At 27.2% G+C, this 16,447-nt stretch overlaps 3 protein-coding genes across 3 annotated transcripts; 2 read left to right on the top strand and 1 right to left on the bottom strand.

Annotated features, from left to right (window-relative positions):
* Positions 1-551: 551 nt before the first annotated feature.
* MKS88_005126 (DNA damage-inducible protein 1) lies at positions 552-1,658 on the top strand (the record flags this gene model as incomplete). Its single annotated transcript, XM_067218360.1, has 1 exon — positions 552-1,658. The coding sequence occupies one exon, from the start codon at positions 552-554 to the stop codon at positions 1,656-1,658; it is 1,107 nt and encodes a 368-aa protein (XP_067071501.1).
* Positions 1,659-3,067: 1,409 nt separating this feature from the next.
* On the bottom strand, positions 3,068-5,071 carry MKS88_005125 (uncharacterized protein; the record flags this gene model as incomplete). Its single annotated transcript, XM_067218359.1, has 4 exons — positions 3,068-3,471; positions 3,673-3,809; positions 4,135-4,372; positions 5,062-5,071. 4 exons carry the CDS (start codon positions 5,069-5,071, stop codon positions 3,068-3,070), a joined length of 789 nt encoding a protein of 262 aa, XP_067071500.1.
* A 4,865-nt stretch (positions 5,072-9,936) lies between these two features.
* MKS88_005124 (uncharacterized protein) lies at positions 9,937-14,516 on the top strand (the record flags this gene model as incomplete). Its single annotated transcript, XM_067218358.1, has 3 exons — positions 9,937-9,990; positions 10,148-10,263; positions 10,418-14,516. 3 exons carry the CDS (start codon positions 9,937-9,939, stop codon positions 14,514-14,516), a joined length of 4,269 nt encoding a protein of 1,422 aa, XP_067071499.1.
* Between the last annotated feature and the right edge of the window lie 1,931 nt (positions 14,517-16,447).

Here is a 16,447-nt window from a genome sequence, read left to right as displayed (position 1 = left end):
GTACAATGTGAGAAAACGCATTAAGTACACGTACATGATACTTTTTCATTTTGAACTCTCTCCACTGAATATATCTTTGTGCCTCTTTTTTTTTTTTTTCTTTTTTGTATAATTTTTTTTTTTTTTTATTAAATTTTTTATGTATAATAAAATTTTATTTTATTGTATTATTTTATTATTTTATTATTTTATTATATTATTTTATTATTTTATTTTGTTATTCTATTTTGTTATTCTATTTTGTTATTTTATTTTGTTATTCCATTTTGTTAATTTATTTTATTTTTTTATTTCATTTTAACCTTTTATATTATTATATTTTTTCTGATCATTTGGAAGATTCCCTTTAAAATCCTTTGTTGCATAGTTAGGAATATGAAGAAGCTGATTAAATACCGAATTGAATATTAACTACAACATTTTTTGCATGATTCTCTTATCTGATGAGTGCATATAAACCTGCGAATAGCATACACCTATATAATTTTATACACACAAACGTATATACCCACGTGCATCTCGTACCTACATAGATCGTGCAAATATTTACAATGGTGTTCATAACTATATCTGATGATAGCAAGATAATAACGAGCCTAGACGTACATGAAGATACTGAAATGTTCACAATTATGAACATAATTGAGAATGATTTTTCTCTTAATATGAATCAAAATGAATTGACATATAATGGAAATTCTTTAAATAAGTTTGACACAATAAAAAAATTGAACATAAATGAAGGCGATTTGTTATTTGTTCGAAAGAAGTTGAGTCTTGATTTGATAAGCAATGGGCCAAATACCATTGAAGGGATAGGTGCAAACAATAATAATAGTAGTAATACTCCAAATAGTTCCGTCAATCCAAACCAATCTAACAACACCAATATTATGAATAACCCAACATTTAACGCCTTACTAGAACAGTTTCGAATTTTTCAAGAAAACGAATACATAAAAAAGGAAACGGGATTGTTGTTGGACTTAAAAAAAGATAAGAATAAAATGAGTATTCTACAATTACAAGATAAGACTTTATATGATGCTATAAATAGTGAAAATGTAGAAGAGATTAAAAAAATAGTGAAAGAAAAATATGAACAAGAAAAAAAAGAAAAAGAAAGAGAACAACAAATGTATGAAAAAGCATTAAAAAATCCTTTATCAGAAGATTCTCAAAAATATATATATGAAAATATTTATAAAAATCAGATTAATTCAAATTTAGCATTAGCTCAAGAACATTTTCCTGAAGCTTTTGGAGTAGTCTATATGCTATATATACCAGTTGAAATAAATAAAAATGTTGTTCATGCTTTTGTGGATTCTGGTGCTCAATCAAGTATAATGTCCAAAAAATGTGCAGAAAAATGTAATATTTTGAGATTAATGGATAAAAGATTTACAGGTATAGCTAAAGGGGTTGGCACAAAATCTATCCTAGGTAAAATACACATGGTTGATATTAAAATTGGAAATTATTTTTATGCTGTTTCTTTAACTATTATTGATGAATATGATATTGATTTTATATTTGGATTAGATTTATTAAAAAGACATCAGTGCCAAATAGATTTGAAGAAAAATGCCTTAATTATTGATAACAATGAAATCCCCTTCTTATCTGAAAAAGATATTATTGCAAGGTCATCTTAAAGCATCCACTTTTAGTTTATAAAGGACTCTGCAAGTAATTTGTAAATTATCTGTTCGTCAATTGTAAAGAATTTTTGTATGACGTGTACGAAAATTTATGTGAAGAGCTCATAATTTTTGCATGATTTTTTTCGCTATTTATTCTTGATTTGTAATTTTTTATTTCCTCCCATCCTTTGCAAAACATTCCATTTCATAAATTCGTTTTACCCATATATGTTCTCAAGTTTTTCAAGCTAATGATCCACGACATTTCACGTCTTTACCATTTGGCACGCATACTTATGAAATAATTATAAGTATTTATAGAAACACAGGTACGCGTGAGTGTACAACTGCACATACGTTTATGTATGAATACGTGGGTGGAAGAATACGTATATGTAAGAATAATTATATATATACATACATTTATTCCTCAATACATATATCCATAAATACTCATATCTATACATATACAAATAAGCGATGATGTATCCACATTCATATGCCGTTTGTTCAAACAGCTCGGTAACCCTCCTTTTACTTATTAAAGGGACAATGCATACTTTGAAGTAATTTAATTTTTATATTTTAAACTAAAATATTTGGCAAAAGAAAAAAAGAAAAAAAAATATATGGTCCGGAAAAAGAACAATTCATTAGTACTATACAGTTGCAGAGTTTACAATAAAAATGTTAAAAGAAAAAAATTAATATATTTGTATAAAATGTGCATTACATTGGTGCTATTTTTTGTTATATTTATATCCGCTATAAGTGTATTCCCCATTCTTGAACATGTTTATCGAATTTTAAATAGAATATAGAAATGCACAGTAAGATAAATGATGGCTATAAAAGATATTGCATGCTATTATCATCAGAGAAAATGCAGAAGCTTTACGTTCAGTAGGTGTGCAAATGGGCAAATGGGCAAATGTACACATATGTACATATATATATATTTATGTTTATGAATAAATGGGCATTTTCCCTTTTCCTCTCCTCGTGGGGAAAAATATTAGGAATTAAAACTATCCATAATTTTATTTGTTGTTAAAATTTTTTTATCAAAATATAAAACCTCGTAAAAATAATTTAATTGAAGGTTTAAAAAGAAAAACATATAATTTTGACAACTTTTCTTCTTTTGTGTTTTATGTTAAAAGGTGAATAAAAAAAAAAAAAAAAAAAAAAAAATTGAAATTTATAAAAAAATTATTTCACAATGATAAACAAAAACTTAACAGCATACAAAAAAATATTAATTCTTATAAAGTCTTTTTTCATATGTACGTGATGGTGTATATATGCACATATACAGCGATATGTGCCAACATATATAAACATATATATGTATATACATACATACATGCACCAAGACGTGTACAGAGGCAAACACATATATGCTGATACATGTACATTATTTATAAATAGGTCACAGGTCCGTTTATCCACTCCAAAAATTCTCTTTCATTTATGGAACATTTCTGGTGTTCATCCAAAGCATTAAAAATAATAAACAAATCTAAAAAGTCAAAATATATATAACCATTCGTATGATCTGAACACATTCTATTAAACTCTTCAAATTGCATTCCATGGTCAGGATCAGCTACACTATATTTTCTGTAACAATCAATATAAGCCCCCTTTGAAACTAACTTGATAGTTTTTTTTAATTTTTCTAATCTTAAAGACTTTCTTAAAGCTATTAAAAACCCAACAACTGCTACTGCTAATATGAAACTGCTAAATAAAACAACCCAAAAGGATCTAAAGAAAGTCACTTTTTTAGAATGTGGCCATAAATTCAGGCAGGACATTGAGCCTATTAAGAAAAAAAAAAAAAATAAGTACATTTTACGCAAAGAGAACACATGCATGCATATATATAAAGCGGGACTGGTACACGTGTTATAAAACAGTAACTACATAATTGTGTGTATGTATGTAATATGTAAGTATGCACATATTTATGGATCTACATGCGTGTGTATGAACCCCCTTAAAGAGATATCATTCTGCATACCCAAAAAGAAAAACCACACAGCTTTTCCTGTCAACCTTGTTAAAAATTTTATGTATTTTCTAATCATAATTCTGTGTTTAGCAGCCCATCTGGGGGTTCCTGGGATGTCTAAGATCATCATTATTAATCCCATAGTTCTGCAGAAAGGGAGATTAAAAAAAAAAAAAAAAAAAAAAATACAATAAAAAACAGAATTGAATGAAGTGTAAGTAGTTTATATATTGTAAATGTAAGCTGTTCCGCGTTCGCTATTATTCCCACATCTTTAAATGAACATATGGTGCGTGCACTAACTTCTTTACATGACTCGATTGATTGGCCAATGTATTGCATGCATACATCTACACAAGCATAAATACCCACGTATATAAATACATGTGTACATCTATCCATCCATACATACATACATACGCGTAGTTTCATATACAACGGACTGCACACTTTTGAACGATGTAAACTTACATTAAGAACGTAGAGACTACAAAATTAGTAAAATAAAAATATCTCAGAGATTCTAGTAATGATATGGTACCGCAAAAAACAGTCATAACCCCAGATGAAAAAAATAAGGTTTGATATCTTACATTTAATTTCATTAAAGTATTTTCAATCGTTTCTCCTCCTTTTTCAACCTTCTCGGCTATATGAGCCCCGTTACTTTCATCTTCTCGTTCTTTGCTGTTTAGTAAGCCTTGATATTCTTTAAAGGGAAAGAAAAAAGTACGAAATAGTATGATGCGTCAAATTATGTGAAAGAATGAATAAATTGATAAAAAATGGCAAATATGTGCATACGCAAATGAGCATAAAATATTAAGAACACAGAAAAGCTTAAAACAGAAAAGCTTAACACAGAAAAGATTAACACAGAAAAGCTTAACACAGAAAAGCTTAAAACAGAAAAGCTTAATACAGAAAAGCTTAATACAGAAAAGCTTAATACCGAAAAGCTTAATACAGAAAAGCTTAATACCTTAATACCGAAAAGCTTAATACAGAAAAGCTTAATACCGAAAAGCTTAATACAGAAAAGCTTAATACCGAAAAGCTTAATACCGAAAAGCTTAATACAGAAAAGCTTAATACCGAAAAGCTTAATACAGAAAAGCTTAATACAGAAAAGCTTAATACCGAAAAGCTTAATACAGAAAAGCTTAATACAGAAAAACGCTTTTTTTAAAATTCTACTTATTATTTTTTCCTTCCATTTTTCTTTTCTTTACACATTATATATACCCACACATTAATGTGCCTTCCTTATTCTTCATTGGTGTGTGTACGTATATAAGTATGTTTGTACGCATTTATATATATACATATATATATATATATATATATATATATATATAATAAATATATATATATATGTGTGTGCTCATTTCTTCTTACCTGAATCCATTTTATCGTATATTCTTGATATTTCCTCGTTCCTTTTTTTGTTTCCTATTTTACTTTTTTTATGTAGTAAACTTTTTTTCCTTTCTTAAATTATTCTTAGTAGAGAAAAATAATAGAATTCCAATGTATGAAATACAATTGTGTAAATTTTCCAAAATAAATATAAAAAAAAAAAAACAAATAAATAAAATAAATAGATAAAATAAATAAAATAAATAGATAAAATAAATAAAATAAATAGATAAAATAAATAAAATAAAATATATATAATAAATAAAATAAAGCAAAATAAAACAAAAAAAATAAAAATAACGTAAAAATGGAGTATAAAATAATTTTTTTTTTTTAAATAATAGCAGTAGGAGAAGTGATAATTAAAAAAAAAAAAAAAAAATAAGTTTTATGTTGTGTAAACATAATTCTTACGTTTTTTTTTTTGTTTTTTTTTTTTTTCTTTAAATTATATTATCTTTCCTATAAAATTACTATGAATAAATAAATAGAGAAATAAAAAAAAGATAAAAAAAAGGTTATAATAATGTTTTTAAAAGTTTTCTAAATATTTCTAAATTTTTAAAAAACTTGAGGTTTTCAAAAAATTTCACATAACTTTTCGTGTTTTTTAAATAATTTTACTCAGTGTTATATATAAAACAAAAGACAGTTTACTTTGCATGTTTTTATTGCAATACAAAGGAAGAAATGAAAAGGGTAATATAATGGTAAAACAAAAATAAGTGTATATAGTAAACTTTTATTTATTTCTTTGCTAATTTTTTAAATTAGAAAGAAATAATACATGAATTTTCTATTTAGAAGAAAAGTTCCATTTATTCGTAAATATCACGTGTTTATAAAATTACGCACACAGTGAAGATAAACGGTTAAAAAGTTTAGCGGTTAAAACGTTGACAAGTTATAAAGTTAAAATGTCCTGAATAATATATTTTTTTTTTTAACTAGAAATTTGTTTTTGTTCTACGTTATTGTTAAATGTACGTATGTTTTAGAAACATTGATTTTTAATTTTTGTTTTGAAAACGTCGTTTTCAAAAGAAGTCAAAATTTCCTATACACATTTTATGCGTATATAACGTTTAATTTCCTCACACTTTTCAATGGGGAAAGGAAAAATAAGAAAAAAATTGAAGCAAAAACGTAAAGCAAAAAAGTAAAGCAAAAATGTAATACAAAAAAATAATGCAAAACAGAATAAAACAAAATCAAAACGGAAAAAGGACATCAAAGAAAAATAAACAAAATTGATGAAAGGCGCAGAAAAACGATGAAAAACGATGAAAAACAAAGCAAATGTGCATGCCGTAAGAATTGCGAATTAAAATAGTGCATTAAATTTGAAGACAGAAATTTACAAAATTGTAAACTTCCTAACAACATTTGTCTAAATATTCACTTAAAAAATTCCTGAACATTATACTAGGAAAAAATAAAAAAATCGTCATGTTAATTCGTTGTCCAATCGTAGAAATTGCTTTAAAATTTAAATGTAAAATATACCATCATCAGGTGAATTTTCAACAGTACATATTTAAAAAGGTAAAGAAATAAAAAAAAAAATAAAAATAAATAAAACATGATAAAATAAAACTACTATTATAGAACAGTGAAAAACAAATAAATTAAACGCGCACATTGGATGAAATAAAATGGTTGAAGCAATTCTCCGTTTTTTCATTTTTTCCTTATTCTTTTTTTTTCTTATTCTATAAACACGCATATTCGTTCCCCTGCAAATGCAGTTTATATAAAACGAGAAAAAAAAAAAAAAAGAAAGAAAACAGTTTAGTAGCACCACCTATTAAATGTTAGTTCATTTTTAATTTTCTTCTACTTGCCCAAAAATAAACACATATAAATATATATACAGAAAAATAGTACGCTCCTAAGATGGAGCACATATTGCGGTAAAATTAGACAGAACGTTTTTACCCCTTCCAATTACCGAAATACATGCATCCCATTCCTCTGAAGCATGTTCTTTTCTGTTTTTGTAAAAAATTATATACACACCATTTAAAGTAGCTTAAAAAAACAGCTCACCTCTATTGTTCGAAGTGAAATAAGTAGTAAAAAATAAATAAAAATATAATCTATAGACATTTAGACAAAAATATACCTCTCAAAGAATTAGTACTATTCATTACATAATAAATGCAGGAGAAAAAAGCAGAAACGAGTATTTATACATATATATATATATATATGCTTATCTGTGAAACCACTGAACTCTTTGTTCGTATGCCTTCATTAATATAACACATTTTTATGGAAGCTAGTAACCATTACAGTAACTACTATATAATATACTTCTAAAGAGTAAGTTTTGAAATATGGTCCAAAATATAAGCTGTAGCTGTTACGTACTACAAAAGGAAGGTTTTTACTTAACACATTTATATATGTGAATAAAATAAAAAAAAAAAAATACAAAAGGCTTTAATTCTTTGTTAATTCAATGTTTTGTTTTGTTATGTTTTGATTTGCATATCTTACTTTTTTCAAGCTAGAACATATGTCAAATGATCATAAACAAAATTCTCATAGCCAAAATAAAAATAAAAAAGGAAATACCTCCAAACATTGTACATTTCGTTATATGAAAAACACACTCAAAGGTTACATAAAAATTTTTGCATTCTTCATATATGCTCCTCTGTAAGAAATGTACAACAAAACTGTATGCACGTAATTTCGTAAACGTGTTTAAAAATTTTTGAACAGCATGTATAACTTTTACATATCCAAAATCTAAAAAAAAAAAAAAAGTACATAATGTAAGACGTTAAAGGAACAAACGAATAAGCAAGAAATTGAATATATATTTTTCTTCTGCCATCAAATCATATCGTCTTCTATCACTGCCTTTTTTTTCTTCCGTTAAAATTGGTAATTTACATTTTTGCAAAGCGCGGATGGAAAAATGTTCAACAATTGGTAGTAACACCGCTTAAGTATTCGTCAGTATATGAATATAAACATACGAACGTATGTAAACATACAAATATATATATACATATGTATATGTAAAAATTACCGATCATTTTGTATTTACCGCTTTTCTGTACAATTTACTGCATCATTAAGAAATACGAAAAAAAATCATTTCTAATTTCATTTCCAACTCCAATTACAACTCCAACAATTTGAAAAAAATATAAAATTTTCTTTTTTTTTCATATATTTGTTCTTGCCAGCGTATATTTAAAATATTACGAGAAACGGTACAAGAAACAGCAATGTTTTAAAATATACGTAAATACATTAAGTATTCCTTCCATTATTATAAAATAAAATATTATTAGGACGTTTATTATAAATGGAGTAAATTTTTTAAATTGCTCTTGAAAAGGAATTTTTGAAGATTTTCTTTTTTCTTTTATTTGTAAGTACAAATTCGAATGAAAGGGAAAAAAAAAAAAAGGGAAATAAAAGAAAGAAAATAAAAGAAAGAAAATAAAAGAAAGAAAATAAAAGAAAGAAAATAAAAGAAAGAAAATAAAAGAAAGAAAATAAAAGAAAGAAAATAAAAGAAAGAAAATAAAAGAAAAAAAAAGAAAAAATTTTGACGTATATTTCGAGGAAACGCGAGTTAACGGATTTCCCATTTGTGCTATGCATGTAATGGTTTGAAGTAAAAACTGCACGAGGCAAAAAAAAAAAAAAAAAAAAAAAAAGAAAAAATAGTATAGGAAAAACGTACAATTTGGAATTTAAGTATATACACAAACGTACGTGTATATATATATATATATATATATATATATATATATATATATGTTCTTATGTACATAATTGCAAAGAAAAAACATGAAAAACTCCAGCACGCGCATATATATGTATGTATAATGTAAATATATATATATACATAAAATATATAAATGTTCGTAACGGGAAAAATACTCAGCAACAGCCGGGGATTTTACCAACATGAATATTTTCCATTTACATTCTTTTTTTCCATTTTACAAATGTGAAAGTTAAAAATCCCCTGCTACAATTTTTTGACCAAATGAATAAACTCTAGGAACATTTTCGTGCTCGTCGAAAATGCTATCAGAATTTGCGTTTTCGCATAGATGCGAGCACATATACATATGTGTATATATATATATATATGTGTATGTGTTTATGTGTAAACTTACTCTACTTCAGCACGTCCTGTGTTACCACAATTTTCATCTCCACATTTACCCTGCTGCGTTGCCGCGTGCGCAAGTGAATGGAAGGATGATGTATTTACTTATTTTTTATTCTTTATAAATAAAATTCAACTTTTAAAGATATTCTTTGTTTTATTTTTGTACTTATGTTCATAACATAACTAACAATTATTTGTTTATTCGTGTGTTTTTTATTTTTTTATCCTAACGCAGTTTTTTTTATTGTTTTTGTTTTATTTGCTTCTTTTGTATTTTTTGTTTTTTATTTCTCACTTTCACTTTTTTTGAATTTATTGTTTTTTATTTCCCTTTTTTGCCTTTTTCGTAGGTTTTTACACCCCCCACCAGAGTTCAAATTATTTGATACTGAAAAAAAAAAAAAAAAATGTATGGTAAAATGAGATATACTTTAAAAGATGCACAAGTACATATATACTTGCAAACTTCTGCACATTCTCCACTTTAATTAATGCATTTTGGTTATCATACTTGCAGTAAAACAAGAAAAGATTATGTATATCCCATTTAACAGCAAAGCAGCCGCTCTATAATATATTTTACAACAAGGAATATACGGCAAAAATATATACACATACACAAATACGTACATATACATATATATGTATATACATACCTATATGTACGTATTTCTATATGTGCATACGTATGGATAGGCATCAAAATAATGAAAAATGAGAATGGCGTAGTTTACAAGAATAACACGTGGACCTTACACAATGTACAAATACGTGCAGCATTCGTTGCATTAATTTGAAGCATTTTAGCTGATCGTAGTATATACTAAAATTAATTCTTTTTCGATATAATTATTTTGTTCAATATCATGATGTAATCAGCATAACATTTTTATCTAATTCCGTTTTTCCTTTTTGTAGAACAAGTCGAACGCGACTGCGAATAAGAAGAAAAGGTGTCTTGAGGAAAAAAAAAAAAAAAAAAATGATAATAAAAAAGATAGATACACATGCATCTCGTTAGTACTAAGTGCTAGGTTGTATTATACTTCTGGGCATATCATAATATTGCGCTAAGCGGCGAAATGAGCGCACTGTGATATGTGCGTCATATATGTATATATATATATATATATATATATATATATATATATACGTATGCATATTTGTATTTTTTCCCCTTTGTTGTAGCCGCGTTGAATACCTAACATTACTAGGAAATGGCAAACTTTTTGAGAATACGAAGGACCAAGATGAAGAGAAGAAAAACCAAGTAACTGATATGTACATTTATACAAGCAAAGGGGTTGAGAAGGTTTCCATAAATACTAGTGTGAAAGATAAAAAAAAAGAAGAGAACAAAAATAAGAGATATCAATACTTAAAAGACAAAATAACGAACGTTTTAAAAATTCAGGAAAAATTAAAGCAGAACAGTACTGAAGGGAATGTACTGGGCCAGAACGTTGTTCAGGAGGGATTTGATCAAGGGGGAGTACTGTTAAGGGAAGATGGGTTATGGAACGATTTGGACATACCCGGTTATACCAATGCAAAGGATGTTATTACTTTCGATAAGAGTAAGAACGAAATTAACATTTTGAGCAGTAAGAAGAGCGGCGAGTTGACGAGTAGAGATTTTTTCCATGATGTTCCAGCAATTATGTTAGGTGCCCCTGTAGTTGATCTTTCTTCAGCTAAGAGTACCACGAAAAAGCAGCTAAATATGAGTCGTAATGATAAAGATGTTAATGAACAGGCAGAGAGTATAACAGAGAAGGACTATATAACGGATTGGAATATACTTAATAAAAGGATTAGTAAGGTAGACAATCCGTTATCAGTTTATGAAGGAGAGAGTGTACTATGTAATGAGGAGAGTAATGATAGGGCAAGGAATGAAGCAATTCGTGACATGAATAAACAAATAAATAAACAAATGAATAACGATATGAATAAACAAATGAATATCGATATGAATAAACAAATGAATATCGATATGAATAAACAAATGAATATCGATCAGAATAAACAAATGAATATCGATCAGAATAAACAAATGAATATCGATCAGAATAAACAAATGAATATCGATCAGAATAAACAAATGAATATCGATCAGAATAAACAAATGAATATCGATCAGAATAAACAAATGAATATCGATCAGAATAAACAAATGAATATCGATCAGAATAAACAAATGAATATCGATCAGAATAAACAAATGAATAACGATATGAATAAACAAATGAATAACAATATGAATAAACAAGTGAATGAAGATATGATTAAACTAGCGAGTTGTGAAAAAAATTATGAAAGTACGAAGAACACAACTCAGGGGATAAACGAGAAAGAACAGAGGAATAACATTAATAGCAGTAGCTTTCCTAAAACAGTAACACATGATGAAGCTAATGATATAAGTACCTTTCAAAAAAGAGGGAACACAGAGATACATAATAATATATACAACTCAAAAACTGTACTGAATGGGAATAATTTAAATGTAAATGGAAACCCGTTAAGTCATAACAACATTGATGAAGTAAGTATTCTATATAACGAAATGCAAGTCCTTAGTGGTGAAATAAATAACATAAGAAATAAAATTAATATTATTAATAACAAGAAGTATGGAAAAATAAATATACTAAATAACAAAATAAACATGTTGAACAGCAAAAGGAGTGAAAATCAAACAAATAATATAAATAATTATATAAATAGTAATATAAATAATGATATAAATATTGCCAATAGTCAAATAGACATTTTATATGGTAAGAAAATTAATAAAATGTATGAACAGATAAATTATCATGTTAAATATTTACATGATCAATTAGATAAGAAGTACAAAGATGAGAAACATAATCAGGGGGATGTGTATATACATAATAAGATATATAGGCAAATAAGTAATATTAAAACGCAAATAAATAACCTGTATGATCAGGTAAACAATCATGTGTACATACAAAAAAGCAATAAAACATTTAATCAATTGAACATTCAGATAAATAACCTCCGCAATCAGATAGACAATCTGGTAGGAATGCATCAAGGCAGTCTAGAAGACAGCCTGTTAAATATTAGAACAAGTAGGAACGTAAATTATTACAAAGAAAGAGGTTTAAAAAAAAATGATCAGAATAACAGAGACGTGTTACCTATACCACATGATGATCAACCAAACGATGTAAAAACGTTATTGCAAATAAAAAATGTGAACATTAGAGAAGAAGGAAATTTACTCAACCATGACGTATGTGGAAATATGCACGGTGAACATTTGAAGTCACCTGGAATTAGTCAAAATGAAAACTATCAAGGAGGACAAAAAAATTATGAACATGTCAGCTATATTAGAGATGATGATGAATGTGTTCAGGGAGATTATGTGCACCCATTCATTGAACGAAGGACACATGTTGGGAAAAATTTAGTACAGTTGAAAGAATCAGAGAGGAAATTATTATATAAACGAAATCAAAAAAGGAAAAGAACAGAGAAAGAAAATATGTTTACATATAATTATTATGAGAAAAAAAAAACGTTAAAAAGTCTTTTTGGTATTAATAACAAGCAGGTGAAAAATGAGTGTCAAAATGATATTTACCAAAAAGGTTTAATAATGCCCCTCAACGAAATTACAAATAACAGTAGAACTGATCATAAATATTTTCATAATATTGTTACTTGTAGTTATGTACCTTCAAAGGACAATGCAATAAATAGTCAGCGTAATTGGGTTAATACGAATGGGGAACGTGATCCCCCAGGAGGAGTCGAAGCAGAGCAATGGGATCAGGCGGGTCATCCGTATCATTCGGATTATTCCCTTCTGTCGGATTATTCACATCAGTCATATCAGTCGCACCAGTCAGATCAGTCGCACCAATCAGATCAGTCGCACCAGTCAGATCAGTCGCACCAATCAGATCAGTCGCACCAGTCAGATCAGTCGCACCAATCAGATCAGTCGCACCAGTCAGATCAGTCGCACCAGTCAGATCAGTCGAGTCGGTTCAGCTTAGACAAAAGGCAAAGTTATAAAAGAAGCAACGAATCTAGTGAGGGAAAAGGCAGTGATAAAAATTATGATAGTCCTTATAATGACCAGAAATTAATTTATTTAAAAAACAAATTGATGCAGCTAAAAATTTCAAAAATGAGGGACAAACTAAAAAAGGAGAGCATCTTTGGTATTACCCCAAATAATGTGAATGGCGCCGAGAATGGGAATCCAAATGGATATGTGCATAGGGATGTTAGTTCAGATCCATGTGGAGATATGGAAAATTCGATTGGTGGGAAAATCCCTACAATTCAGCAAAAAATGAATGAACCACATGATAATATTAACAGCTTGAATCTTGTGAATGATCAGGTTGAACTAAGTGGTGATAAAGAAATTAGGAACATAACTACATTTAGGAATACGGAAAATGCTAAAAATGTAATTTTAAATGAACATAATGAGCATTGTTCTAATGATGATGCTCAAGTGTGTGTGAAATACAAAACGAGTGATAAAAATAGTAAAGAGAAAATTTTTTTTTTTAAAAAAGATGATAATACAAAAAAAATGAATTCTTTCTTACCTATGCTTCGAAAGCTAACAAATAGAATGAACAAAGTTCAAATGGGAAAGATAAATAATGATAATAATTGTAATAATATTAACAACTGTAATAATAGTAATAGTAATAGTAATAACAAAATATATAGTAATAATAACTGCTATTATAATTACAATTTTTGTGAAAGAGAAATGAGCGACTGCTCCGACATTACTGCTAATATTTCTCATCACTCTCATCATGAAAGTAACAAAAGTACGCAGAAAGAACAAGATCATAAAGAAATAAACAAACCGAGATATATTTTTTTCTTAAAACAAGAAAGCATTTACTCAAATAACGAACAAGCAAAACCGTACTTTGAAAAGAAAAATATGAACGAGGGGAAACGGTCAGTAGAGAATTACTTCTCATGTAATAAAGAATCTAATTTTCTTTTAGATAATAGGGAAAGAACAAACGAAAATATTGAGGATACAAAACGTCTATATTTAACTAAGCCCTTTACAATTGACCAAATTTATAACTATACGGTCAGTTATTATAACAAGTTCAATAAAGAAAATAGACAGAATGAACAGAATGAACAGAATGAACAGAATGAACAGGATGAACAGGATGAACAGAATGAACAGGATGAACAGGATGAACATAAAGAACAGGATGAACAGAATGAGCAGAATAAAGATAAACATCAATAAAGTACAGGCTACGATTTGTTGAAAAGAAATCCTCAGCATGGCCATAAGAAGGATTATGAATTTTATTCCAATAAAGAAGCATTTAAAGAAATTATGAAAAAAAAATACAATTTTTTAAACCCTAAAAAATGAGCCCCAAGAAAGGGATAAAGCCAACGCAGTGCAAAGTACATACATATATACTTACGCCTGTACATGCATATATATATATATATATGCTTATGCGGTTATTTACACGAACTTATATTTATTTGTGTAAGTCTTCCTGTGTTCATGTATGCTTGTATGCATGTGCGCATATATGTCTATATGTGTATGTTGATTCACATATTTTTCATTGGTATAGTTCTTTTTTTTTTTTTTTTCGGCGGAAGGATTAACATATATGAATAATGGCACAGTTATAATAAGCCTTATTTTGACGCAAGTGGCACATTAAAAAAAAAAAGAAAAAGAATAAAATAATAAAATAGTAAAATAGTAAAATAATAAAATAAATATATTCAACTCATTCCGCAGAATGTGTTAGCTGAAAAAGAGGACACAAAAACAATAGGGAATAAGGTAAATTGTATCTTTACAAGGGCAAGGGTTACAGCTCAACATATTGCTAATTACTCAAGCACGAAATAATTATTTTCAACAGAAATTTCAGAATGGAAGGCGTAATAAAATAAAACAAAAAAAACAAAAAAAAAGGTTGAAGAATAGACAAGAAAAAGTAAGGAGGGACAAAAACGTAAGGAATAGCGAAAAAGGTAAGAAAAAATAAAACATAAAAAATTTTATAAAAAATGCACAATATAAATAACATGTAAAAGTAAAACAAATGAGAAAAAAATAAAAAAAAAAAAAAAAAAAAAAAAAAAAAATATAAAAGTAAAATAATAAAATAAAATAATATAATACAATATAAAATATAATAATGCAATATATTGTAATTTAACGTGACGAATATAAAGCTGCGTGTTAGATGAGAAACGTAAAATAAGATTTATCTATAAAATACAAAAAAATTACAACATGTCGGAAATGTTAAAAAAAAAAAAAAAAATGCAATAAAAAATATAATAATGCATTTATGCAAAAAAGTACGAAAATGTCTTTTTCGCATTCTTCTTTTTCTTTTTCTGTTGCATTTGCTTTTTTTTGCTTTTTTTTTTAAATCCTTTGTAACATTGTAATAATCGCAATATTCATCTTTCACTGTTAAAAATTATTGGGATCTTTCAATTTTTTGCTGATACTCTTTGTTCCTGTTCATATGTTATATGAAATTTTTTTTCTTCCTACCCTGTGTTGTTTTATGTTGTTTCGGTGTTTATACTGTTTATACATGTATAACAGTCTTTTACATGTATGTATATATAATTTATTTCATATATTCCTAATACTTTTAATATTTCTAACATTCCAAATGTTCAACCAAAAAAACTGGCAGAATTTTTCTAAGAAAAATTAATAAAAAGATAAAACACGTATTTATTTGATATCCCTTTTAAAATATGCAAATTGTAGTAGTGCGTTATATACTTAGAGAAAGAGAATATACAAAAAGGCTTCTCCACGTTGCCAATTTTTCTAAAAAAGGACTTTTTTTTATTTTTGTGGAAGAATGATGTCAATATTGAGCTACCACTACGTTAAGGTTAAATTCATTTACTTATTTTTCTCGAAAACTTTTTAAAAAATAAAAAATATTTTTCTTTAGAACTAATATATTTGATGTGTTTGTTTATTTGTTTATTTGCTTATTTTTGCTCTGTAATTATCATACGCGCGTGAAAGCACGGTAAATTTTATTTTTCTTCTTTTTTTGTATATATATACGTACATACTTACATGTGCACGTCATACGCCCTTATATCCTTACGTACATTAGTATTCACATATACGCTACATGCATACATATGCACGAAACCTCTTCATGT

Source organism: Plasmodium brasilianum, chromosome 13 (assembly GCF_023973825.1).
Source record: "Plasmodium brasilianum strain Bolivian I chromosome 13, whole genome shotgun sequence".
NCBI lineage: Eukaryota > Apicomplexa > Aconoidasida > Haemosporida > Plasmodiidae > Plasmodium > Plasmodium brasilianum.
This window is presented reverse-complemented; position numbering and strand designations above follow the sequence as displayed.